At 39.9% G+C, this 12,932-nt stretch overlaps 1 protein-coding gene across 1 annotated transcript in view; it reads right to left on the reverse strand.

The window, feature by feature from the left end:
* Window positions 1-3,374: 3,374 nt before the first annotated feature.
* LOC121690323 (receptor-type tyrosine-protein phosphatase delta-like) overlaps window positions 3,375-12,932 on the reverse strand; it is a 111,764-nt gene continuing 102,206 nt past the window's right edge. The window contains 4 exon segments of the mRNA XM_042070807.1: window positions 3,375-7,417; window positions 9,714-9,849; window positions 10,920-11,074; window positions 12,384-12,509. Coding sequence (XP_041926741.1) covers window positions 7,349-7,417; window positions 9,714-9,849; window positions 10,920-11,074; window positions 12,384-12,509 — 486 coding nt within the window. The 3' untranslated portion in view covers window positions 3,375-7,348.

Raw genomic sequence — 12,932 nt, forward strand, 5'->3', positions numbered from 1 at the left:
CTTCCAGTTCCAAAAAGGTTTGAGTATTTTTGTAGGTTGGATCAGAGTGAGGTCTGCCATTTCATTTCAAGAAACAGGAAGTCTGTCAGAGAAATGATGAAAGTCCGCTGTTACAGTTTTAATCTGATTATTTCTCTCTGGTTGAACATGCCAAATGTCATTAATACTGATATGAATGACATTAACTCATTTCCATGTGTTGGCTCATTCTTCTTTTCTTCCTAATTGAGAAGCTTAGTTGAGTTACAGATATGAACTGATAAATTGGCTTAGTTATGTAGGAAATATTTATCAGATATGCATCACACAGAGAAAGTATGAAGCTGGAACTATGGATGATAGAGGCCTAAATGTCAAGTTGTTCATTTTTTTCCCGCTCCTCGTTTTATGGATGGTTCAAACAGCTTTGTGCCGTGCGTCTTAAGAGAAGTGCTGACATTTTTGAGAGACAAACTTTTTTCCCCAATTTCTTTTCCTTCAAGAGCACTTATCCGTATCTGGGCTGAGGCAGATAAAGGTCCCTTCTCTTCATCTGTTTCCCCTTCTACCCCTGCACAGATGTTTCCTGCCTTCGACTCGAGCTTGTCGATCCTTTTCAAAAAATCCGTTGTCTGTGACTTAATCGGCCTCTCAAGGCGACATTATTTTTGTGAGAAATTAGACCAATTTCACTGTACATGGCAACGTTGTGAAATTCTCTCCCCAAGGTAAAGGCCTTGTCATTTCTCTAAGATACCAAACTCACTACGGCAGCTTTCATGATTAGCTGACAAATGGGTTAGAGCACAAAAGACTCCAAGTATTGTCTCTGCATAGTGTTTTTTTTTCTGTCTGAATACAAAATTCATTCAGATTTTTTGTCTGTGGGAGGTACGGCATATGAAGTCACTACATTTGTAAGTGAGGCTGTGTTGCAATGGGCTTCGGATTACTGGACCATGCGGTTATGACACGGATGCAGTAGCAATTGTAATCTGCATACCATAGCATATTTATCCAATGTTGACTTTTACAAAAAAACATTTGGCCTATATATGTTGTGTGAGATGTCTGTATGCTACTGAGACTTTGAATTTCCCCTTGGGGATTAATAAAGTATCTATCTATCTATCTGTCTATCTATCTATCTATCTATTCCCAGACCTGGCAACACCTGTTTTTTCATCTTTCAGGTTTCTCCCAGTGTAATGGTTGCCAGCTGATATGATAGCTGTGCGGTGCAAGATAGCTTCCCTTCTGTCACCTTCAAAGACATCCTAGTAAGAAATGCTACCACCCATGGGTTTTAGCACCATTTGCTAGCACGCTCACCTCCCAGTCCGAGGCACTGCAAATTGACAGATCCATAAATGTTTTTTTGTCTAACTTTACCCAAGTTGCCAGATTGTTTTAGCCTGACGAGCCAGACCTACATCAAGATGTAGGGTCTGGGAACTCACCATTCGCAGTGCTCAATCCGAGGGGCGGGATAAACGGTTGTCTTTCTCCTGCGTTTTCCCACCAGCGGAGCTAGTTGGCTAGTTGACCAAAATTTTGCTAACTTAACAAAAGCTTAACTTGTGTCGCGCTGTTCGCCAGCAGCAGCATCCATCTTCTTTGTTTTCAAGTAGCAGGGAATTCACGCTGAACAGTTGCAATTCTGCCATCATTATGTTAAGCCCGCCCGACTCTAAACACAATGTGATTGGCCTGATCGAATTTTTATTTTTCCAGCTCGCAAGCCAACGGAGAATTGCTAGACTACCCTGGCTAGCAAATTACATTTGCTGCCGCTAGGATGTGTCTAGATTTCTAGGCTAAGATTGTCTGTGAATCAGAATCTAAACACAGAATCCACACGCTAGTTTCAACCCATATGTCACCACAACCTGGTAACCCACAACTCATTCAAGGGTTATGTACACAGCTGTTCTCTGAACAGACAGGCAGGCTCTTTGCACGAAAGGCTCTCAATGCGGCCGCTTTGTGTCCGGTGGAGCATCAACTGTGTTGTAACAGCATTTTCAGTTATATTCTGCTCCTAACATCTTCACTCTGACACTGAATATCTTGTTTGCCCAATAATAACCATTTTAACTCAGATAAATCTGTCTTTATCGTAACATGCTGATTTACTAGGTGCAACACCCAACCTGGTCCGTGTAGACACTAACAATAGTGGCAGGTTCAAACACACCTTGCTCCACCAGAAACAAACGAGCCGTACGTGCAAAGGGCCCATTGAATGCTGAATATGATAGCCGTATTGGTGGCTAACCCCTGCTAAAATAACCTTCCATATTTTGAGATATTTTTAAGCATTTATATCCATACAATAATACTGATTATCACCCGGAGAGAAGAAATACTCTTTTCTGATTGGCTGGTGGGGTGGCTATTAATTCTGAATAACGGGACACCTAAGAAGTAGATCTGGTAAAAGAAAAGTTTGATCACCGTTCCATATCCATGCTTATGAATGGCAACTATAACAACCATAGTAGGATGACGGTTGAGCCTGGAAGCAGGCTTCGCAACAACGGAATCAACTGTAAACAAGCTAACTGTCCATGCTATCGCTGTTAAGGTCGAAGAAAGTTGTACAACAAACTGAACAAGTTGGCTTCTTTTTAAACGGAACCGCTTGTTTCCTTTGCATGCTATAAAAGGCATGACTATTGCCTATAGTGGCAACCAGGTGATAAGCCCAAGTGGAATAACGGTCTTCGAGGTGTCCTGTTACGGAATAAATGGATTCGGGCAGAGGAAACTCCTACTTCTTTGCCTCTTGCCCTCGTCTATTAATTCCATATAACAGGACACCTCGGCGGCCGTTATCCCATACCTACGCATGATAAGGAGTAACAGCACAGCAACAGTCTGTAGAGTATCAAAACTATGTTAACTTTAGGAGTAGTCAACAGCTAAAGTTGTGGACATATTACAAAATATGAATATGCTGTTGTAAGTGTGGTACTTAGATACAATAGTTGAAGACTAGTTAAAATAATCCATGTAAAACTTTGATCTGATGTGATTTCACTGTATGTGTAGGTCAGGTTATTGTTTCACAGGGTTAAATCTACACTACTTTCTGTTAGTTTTTTTTTAATATATAGTTGTTTGTCTCCACAACAACACTCATCTGGACATTCTTCTGATGATATTTCATCAGAGGGTACATTGCGGATATGGACCCCATTTATTTCTTTCTGACGTGTCAGAGTACTAATTGCACGACAAAAGATCTATTAAGGGACTGAGCAAGGCCATTATTTCCTTGGGCAGAGGTGCTATGGATTTTGCCCCCAACATCGGCAGCAGGGCCAGAAATGGCCTCATCAGTCTTCAAGAGTCAATGTGATTGCATGGAAAAAGTGGAGGAGTATGATGCATAACACTTACATTTTTTAATAGAATTCATTTATAACAAATGGAACTTGTGTCAGCAAAGAACTGTTTTTTTATATCCATACAGACATCTTTCGCCACCAATGTAACCTAGGTAAGAAAATAAAAATCACCCCTCTCATTCAGAAAACAAACAAATAACAAATCAGAATAAAAACAAAAAAACAAAACAAAAAGAAAACAGTATACGTTTACAACTAACTGGAGGTAATTTTATGATTTCTTTTAACAAGCCATTTTTCTCTTTTTTTTGTAGTTGTTTTGTACAATTTCTTTAATTAATTTCAGTCTATGCATCCAGACAAGTGATAGATAGGAGAGAGAGAGAGAGAGAAAGAGTAGAGAACACAACGTTTATTTTCTCTCAATGACACTCTAAGCTCTTAGGGCAAAAGCCACAGAACGGATGGCGGAGAGGGGATTGGTGGGGGGAGCTTGGATAAGGATAGGACGGGTTTGGGAAGAAGGGGGAGAGGCAAAAATTTCCAAAGAGGGAGGGAGTCACCTGGATGAGTTTCCATGGCACCAGAATGGATGCTCTTTTTGCCACAAACCTTTTTTTTTTTGTCTTTTTTTTTTAAATTTCAATACCATTGTGTTATTTATATACACAAAGTGAGTGTGTCAGGAGTTTCTTACAGATGGGTTCAAGTAATACATTATTGGGTTCAGAATCAAGAGGGCAGTGCATAGTACAAAGATAGAGAAAGTGCAATTCTTCCTACCAGACCCTCTCTGGCCACATGGTTACCATGCATATTGAAATAAGATTGAAATGGAGAAAATGAAAAAGACACACCTGGGAAAATAATGACGTGAAACAGATGAGTTAATGTGTACATGGAGCTAAATAATAGCACTTTTTGAGTTTGACTGTTACAGCAATGAATGTAAAATTAAAGACTGGTTAAGGAGAATGCAACAATAACAACAACATCGAAAAGAAAAGAAAAAGAAAAAAAACAAACAACAACAACAAAAAAACAATATGAACCAATGAAACGACTAAGAGAATCATAACCTTTCAGCGCAACGCAATCAGGGAAAGAAAGCACCTGGAATGCACATCCACAAAGCCACTGAAGATAAACAAAAAGTATATATATATATATATATATATATATATATATATATATACTGTATATCTACCGTGCAAACAAAATTTGAACGTGTCTTTGTCATATGTTGATACCAACCAACGTAAATACGTGTAAGAATAATGCTTCTTGCTTTGTGAGAGTGTCCTTCGCCCTCCCTGGCCCCTACACGCTGCTCGATTGTCAAGAATTAATTTGTTAAACTTTTAACATGTCTTTCTTTTCTTTTCAGTTGTTTGTGTATTTTTAATGTTATTTTCCTGCTTGCTTCTTCTGATTACGACCCTTCCTTATCAAGTGTGTACTGTCAGTCCTAAGGCAGGGTATGGAGTCCCTTTTCGACTGAGAGTCAGGAGTTAACTCCTAGCGCTCCGATAGCTGGAGGCTGTCTCATGTGACCGACACGAAGACGATAAAACGAGAACTAAATGCTTTGTGCTGTTAAGGTTTTTGTCTTTAAGAGTAGACTTAGAAATGCACCTAGCTGATTTTGAGACACAACAATATCTCACATCGTCACACACAATGATGCTGCAGTCTTCACCCTATTAGCGCCACAAGTTGAAAAACGATGTACAAGTTAACAACGTATAGTGATGGACCTCGAGCCATGTGTAATTTGTAATGTTTGCTGTTCTAGTTTACTTTTCACTATGCCAGATTAAGGCCACAAAAAATCATAAGGATCAAGGAAAAAAGAAACTGGAGCATTTGAATTTACTTATTTGCATATATAATTCCATATGATGTCATAATACTTTTAACAAAAAAGAGAATACTTATGGTAAAATTAAATACACAAATTGATAATATGACTACTAGACAATACATAAAAGAGTTAATGAGTGTTTTAATAAAAGCAGGCATAAATATAAGGCACTCTAAATGCAAAAAAATAAAACATAAAATATTACGCTATTACACCTTTTTAAAACCTCAAGAAAGTGACGTCTTTGTACCTTGCCTTACTATACTGGAGGATGACTACATGGCTAACGTTCTACTGTAGCTGCACTAACCATAGACGGTACTTCCACATGGCTAAATTCACTACATTATTTTTGAGTGACAACGTGACAATCTCCTTAATCCCCCTTTTGTCGAGGGGATAGCAATGACATGAAAAAAGATAGAGAGAAAGAGAGAGAGAGAGAGAAAGGGAAACAAATCAAGGTATCCACACAAAAACCCTACTTATAATACACACCTATTTATTGCACAAGAAAAGATGCACTGAATCAGAAATACGATCTTTTTTTTTTGTCCCTACTGATGTGCATTCCAGTGAAAGTTCTCATCATTTCCCCCAAAAAACTCCAGAAATCTCATTGCAGAACTTTTTATATATAATCATTCATAACATATATTTATATATTCATTTATATTGTAGTCTTGAAGTTCATAAATATGTTCATATGGTGCATATATTCTCTATACATGGAACATATAGAGAATATATTTGCTTTATATGGTATACATATATATATGTATATGTATATATATATATATAATATAAATCTGGTATTTATAAATATCCTCTCATTAGCAACACATCATTCTAACATGGAAGAACTAAGATAATTGGTAGCAGCAACTTCATACTTTGCTCATCCCTGTTGATTCCACAAAGCCCCAGTTTATTGAATTCAATTGAATTGAGTTCAATTTACTCAATTGAACAGGTGTAGGTTATTGTGTATGTGATTGTGGACAAATAGAAAAAGAAATGCTTACGTTAGCATTGTGGTAGTGAAAACGCAGGTCTGCAAAACAATTATATGATAAAAACAAGTGACAACAGGTATTCCTTTTTTTAACAAAAGGGAATAAAAAAAAAAAGTAAAAAGACAGCGTAGGGATTTTTTTAAACTTGATGGTGCATACATTAGAGTAGTTCTACAGCTTACAAAATTATGCATCAGATGGAAAAAGGTGAATGACAAAGCCTATACTTGAATTCACTTCGTCAAGTGATCATTTTGTTAAAAAAAAAGGAAATAATTTCACACAGTTCAAAATAAAGCACAGGATCAGCTGTATAATAAAGTACTAAAAAACTAAATCAATAGGTTTTTATAATTTATCTGGTATTCCTTTAAACATCCCACACCCACCCCCTTTTTTATAATTGAACAGGAAAGTTGCGACAGGAAAATTACTATTTTCTTTTTGACTTTAGTGGTGTCCCTTTTTAATATTTCACCAATCACTGGTCTTTTCTTTTTTCGTCATCCAATGAGATGCTCTCTCGTGTCATTTGATTGTAGAACAGAAAATACTCTTTACAATGTGCATCTTCTCTCAGGCTGTTTCCATCCGACTCCTCCTCTCCCCAAAAGCTCTGTGTCAGTTGATGCAGTTCTCATGAATGTTCATTTATTTACTCATTTTACGTATATGTGTTTTTAATTTTTTTTATTTATTTCATGTGTTGAGTTGAGCCGTCCGAGGGGAATCCTTGAAGCCAACAGAAGAAAAATAATAATTCCATACAGAGCTCCAACAGTCAGGATTCCCCGTGTCTCAGTATTGGGGGGGGGGGGGGGGGGGGGGGCACGATTATTGGATTTTCTTGTTGGAATAGGCAGGGGACATGAAGGGTTTGATGGTAGGGGGAAGTGTGGAGGTTCTACTGAGAGTTGTGAGGGGGGTTAATCTTGGTCCGCATGGTATTGTCTATCCTCAATTATTTAATAATCTTTTTTTTTTAGGTTTGGGTTCGTCGCCCAACACGTAAGTCTTGACCCTAGGAGTTGAGTAAAGAAGTACTTGTCGCAAGCAGGGAGTTATGGCTCAGTAGAGACGCTCTGGCTCCTCACAAGGCCTGTCTGGTTTGCCCCCGCCCGCCCGGAGCGAGACTCTTACGTTGCATAGTGATCAAAGCTCCCAAGGTACTCCAAGCCTGCTCGATAGCAGAACTGATACTGATCCTACAGACAGACAGTGAGAGAGACAAAGAGAGAAACAGTTTTAAACAAACGGGTAAACATCGTAAAGAAAACATTTGTCAAACACCATGACATTTGCCAAATGTGAGACCGGAGTCGTTAAACCATAGCCTCGGTCAAACATTTTACACTGCTTATTTTTTTTTGCATATACAAAGTGTGAGCCAGCAAGTTTAGAAACCTGATAGTACATAATCTATTCCTCATTCAGCCATTTGGAGAACTAAAACGGCTTTTCTACTGTTACTACAATGTTATGTTCTATGTGAGATTCTGTAGTATTGGAGTTGTTTTGAACACAGCCAAACGACAGTCTTCTATTGACATGCATTGTATTGAAAGTAAGTGAATGAAGTCTGCAAACGCCCGAAAACGTTACATAAAACTTTCATGCTAACGCCCGAAACATTACATAAAACTCTATTTGGAGCTATTGGTGTAGCGGACTTCCTTCACTTATTTTGTTATGCCCATTTTGTCCAGCTCCTAATTTTAGAACTTGGATGTTCTTTAGTGTTATTATTACTGTTGCATTGCATTTAACACAGCAGTCACAGATGGCACAACGACAACGTGCTATTACAAGAGCTGAGTCGATGCTAGCTGGTTTGCATGCTAACTTTAGTGGACATCTGGACATCACAGTACACAGTATTTGACAACACATTCTGTTACCGTTTCTAGGTCATGGTTGGACGTCTTAAACTGAAAATAACTCTAAATATCACCTTTAAGTGCAATATTGTTTCTTTAACAAAACACGACTACAGTGTTCAGAATGAATTAAACTGAACTGGAGACAAAATGCCTTCTAAAATGTTTATATTCTGCTGAAAAGAAACCGACCAAAACTGTGAAGGATGAGACGAGTGTTTTGAAACTTGCACGAATGGTTATACTGTATACAGACCCTTTCAACAACAAAAACAAAAACAATGCTTGAACGTTCTATTTGGGCCCCAATCTACTTCCTCTGCATTAAGATAACATATGGAATGTTAAAAAGGAAGTCTTGTGGGGCCAACTAGTGTATGATGCTGATAATGGAACTCTCTTGAAAGGGTCTATACAGGCTGACATTTTGCTGAGCTTCATCTCATGCCTTCAACCTCTTGTCCGCCCTCTCGTGTCCTACTCTGCACGGTCGAGCAGAAGATTGCTGCTTTTCACCGAAGCCAGAGAGCCACTTGTTCCCCACTGTGCCCCATTTTGTCTTTTTTTTTTTCTAATCTATTGATCTCGAGAATAATTTTCTATCAACATTTGAGATTGCCTTTTGGCTGCTGTAATGCCCCGTCAGTGTCATTTGCATAGGATATAGGGCTATTTTTTATTCTTCTTCCTCCTTTTATCCTGAATAAAAATGACATCTGTAGGACAAATCCAACCCCTCTCACTGCACTTCAGTGCGGTGTCTTTGCCGGGAAGTTAGTGACCAGAAATTGAACTTGAAGTTCCCATTCATCATTTTGATAGCCGATTGCACTGGTTTTCTGCTTACAAGTCTTATATCATTGGAAAGTGGCTAAAGTGTTTCTCTGATTAAGGAAATGGTTCTTTTCATATCAGAAAAAAAAAAATAATAATGTTAGAATCATCCTCATGTTTAACCAAAAAACATTGTCTTTTGTGTGTATGTGCAAACTGCAGATACCATGCAACAAGCATAATATTAGCTCATCTACAGGGTTATGACTATACACTTTTTCTTTATATAACACTAGCCATTTTATGACAAACATGACTTTCTCTGAACTGTTGTGATAGATAGATGGATAGATTGATTGACTGATTGGCATCCTCTGTGAACAAATAATGTATTTTTTTAATTCATTTATTAAGTGTTTGCTGCTCTAATTACTGCTGTTGATGCCATGCCATCTACCAAACTACATGCATAATTACCAATGTGCAATATCTATCAGTTGTGCTTTGGCAATACTGCCTTTTTACTGTCTACTATACTTTTACTATCTACTTTTACTATACTACTTATGTGTATTTATATTGTCAAACATACATTATATGTGCATTGACAGTACTGTACTGTAGTCTTGCTGTTTATTTATTTATTAATTTGGCTGACACTTTTTATCCAAAGCGACTTACATATTTTAATTATTACAAGGGCTAGTCTCCCCAAAAAACAAATTATGGTAAAGTGCCTTGCTCAAGGGCACAAGGATGGCAGCCGGGAATCAAACCCACAACTCTTGATTGAGATTGATTGATTGATTGATTGATTGATGGGTGGAGATTGATTGACAGGTGTACTGACCTCTGTCTGCACCATGGCAGGTCTCTGCGTCCTGAGCATCTTCACCGTCTGGAAGATGTCCACCACGCCCTCGTACCTCATCCGCTCCAACACTATACTGAGAGTGATGAAGACTCCGGTCCTGCCCACGCCAGCACTGGAGGGTGAAGAGTAGGAAGGAGGCAGAGAGGGAGGAGAGAAAGGAAGACAGGAGCAACAGAGGAGAAACCACAGGAGGGCATGGATGACCGAGGAATCAGATAAGGACAGGAACAACACAGGTGAACAGGAATAAGAAGAGAAAATAAGAGAAGAGAAGAGAAAGAATGAGATGAGAAGAGAAGAGAAGAGAAGAGAAGAGACAGAATGAGATGAGAAGAGAAGAGAAGAGAGGAGAAGAGAAGAGAAGAGAAGAGAAGAGACAGAATGAGATGAGAAGAGAAGAGAAGAGAAGAGAGGAGAAGAGAAGAGAAGAGAAGAGACATAATGAGATGATAAGAGAAGAGAGAAGAGGAAAAGAGATGGTAGGAGAGGAGAAGGGAGGAGAGGAGAAGGGAGGAGATGAGAAGAGAAAAGAAGAGAAAGGAGGAGAGGAGAACCATAGTACAGTGACAGCAGAGGAAAGGGGAACAGGATGAGCACAGGAACAACAGTGGAGAGGACACCCATACAAGGACAGTAATGGCAGATGATAGGAGCACCAATGTAGGGAAGAGAGGACAGAGGACAGGAATAAAAAAAAAACAGAGGAGAGAAGAGAGGGGGAGTTCATGAGATGAGGCCAAGAGGAGAGGAGAACCACAGGGGCAGAACCACAGGAGGAGAACCACAGGGGGAGAGAGGGAGCAGAGGAGAACAGAAGGGATGAGAGGAGAGACGACAGAGCACAAGAATAAGAGACAAGAGAAGAGAAGGGCAGTTAACGAGACAAGTCTAACTAAGGCTAACGAGCGGCGTAAGTGGTTTGTACACATCAGGTGGGATGACCCCATCAAACGCCACCCGGAGAGTCACAAGGAGAGCACAAATGCAAAAGTCTGCATACAAATTCAGGCGATATCTGCAATGGACTTTGATGTAAAACCACATTCATACATTTATTCAGACAAGGCTCATTATTAGATGTAAAACAGGCACTTGCTAATGCGAGGGATCATGGTCCATCCCAGTGGGCAGAAGGGGCTTCCAAGCCTCAGAGCTACAGCTGCAGTAAGTGTGCCTCCTTACCTACAATGGACCGAGATGGGTCCGTCTTGGCCGAACTGCTCTTTCGTTTTGTGCACTTGGCCGATGAAGTCGATGAAGCCCTCTCCCGATTTTGGCACTCCCTGTTCGGGCCAGTCGGTGAACTGGAACTGACGTACCGTCCGCGACTGTCCATCCTGAAACCGAGAACAATATTCTTCACTTCACAGCGCGAGAGTGAGGTTGTGTGGAATGCAGCGTGGCTGACATGCCTTTGATGGAACTTCACTTCTGTCATGAGATTCACATAATGTCATATAATGTCATCACATTGTGAGTAAAAATGTCATATAACGTCATTAGCCATCACCACCGTTGGTGTCTGATGATTTGAAAAAGGGTTGCAGTGATTTGACAGTCTCAAAGGCTCTCATGCCGGTTGCCATAGCAGTCAATTCTCATAAAGTCAAACATTATGTGTATTGTCAAGACAGTCGCTGCCAATAATAGTGGCATGAAACTGGTTTAAAATAAAGAAAATGAAACTTTCATCACCACAATGTTATTTGACGCCTACAAATGGCATATTGTGACATGGTTATGTTAGCTTTATGACGTAAGCGTTCGGGTAAGCTGACATGCTGCCTAACTGAATCTTGCTAACTCCTCTGCAGCTTCTTAGTTCTTTGTGAAACGTTCTTGGGAACGTTCTGGGAAACGTTACGGAGGTGACAACAGTAGGTAGGGGAACTACAAAGGAATGATTCCTCCAGCACTCAAAACACAAAGATATATCTGTCACCTCACCTGCATGTTTTAATTCCGGAACAATGAACGAGCTAATTCCTTTGATGTGCAGCATTTGCTAGACTCTCGAGAATGCAGGCTTTGTGCGGATGTGCATAGCTTAAGTGATATTGTACACCCCCGATAAGAAAAGCTATCCCTATTGAGGTCCATGGGTAATGTGCACTACAAAGGAAGAGCTTGGCCCGTTTATCTTAGTAAGCCTTTGATGGAATTAAAACTCCTCAGCTCCACCATAAATGTAAAGATGTGTATTGTTATTATTATTATGATGATGAGTCTTTGAATTCACAGATGAGTTATGACATGCTACCAACCAACTCCTAGCTAATGGTGTATTTCCACTGTAGAAATGATCAATTCTCCACAATAAAATAGCATGAACTGCAATTGCTACCCATGACCTGTTACAACCTGATACAAACACAACCAAAAAGACTTCCATTTTGACACAGGCAACTTTTTCACCACTGGATGACAGTGAAGAGGGAGTCGCGGATGCTATGCAGTACACATTCCAACAACCTTCCATTTCATATTTATACTTACCAAACCAGAGTAAAATAGAACCAAGTATGTGAAGGGGTGTGTGTGTGTGTGTGTGTGTGTGTGTGTGTGTGTGTGTGTGTGTGTGTGTGTGTGCGTGTGTGTGTATGTGTGTGTGTGTGTGTGTGTGTGTGTGTGTGTTTGAGAGCTTACCCTGGCGTCGGTGACTTTGAACTCCCTCAGGATGTACTGAGGCATGTTGTATTCGGCCATAGGGTCCACCACAAAGTATTGGTAGCGGGCAGACCTCTCCGCTGGCCAATACTGATGGCATTTTTCCTAAAGGAGATGAGAGAGTGGCGGAAAAGACACGTCACATCGAGGACAGCTCTTTCACAGCTGTCTCGGTTCTGTTTGATGATGAATGGGAATATGGACCTCCTCAAAGTTTTTTAAAGACATTTATACAGCAAATTATACATCTTGGTCCTTTTAGAGGAGTCTGATATTTGGATGACGTGTTGGTGTGTACACTGGTTGGTCTTCATGTGAGTGCATGTGAGTGTGTGTGAGAGAGAGAGAGCACGAGCATGATTATTTAGAGAATATTCTTTTAAACTCTTTGGGTTTTGCGGACATCTGTGTTGAGTTTGGCTAGTGGGGGGGAAATCGAGTGTGGTCCTTACTTAGCCAGTTAACGGCACAGAAACCATCATACCTCGGCTCAACATGAACATGACAAGCCCACACACACACACACAC

Source organism: Alosa sapidissima, chromosome 18 (assembly GCF_018492685.1).
Source record: "Alosa sapidissima isolate fAloSap1 chromosome 18, fAloSap1.pri, whole genome shotgun sequence".
In the NCBI taxonomy this organism is placed as follows: domain Eukaryota; kingdom Metazoa; phylum Chordata; class Actinopteri; order Clupeiformes; family Clupeidae; genus Alosa; species Alosa sapidissima.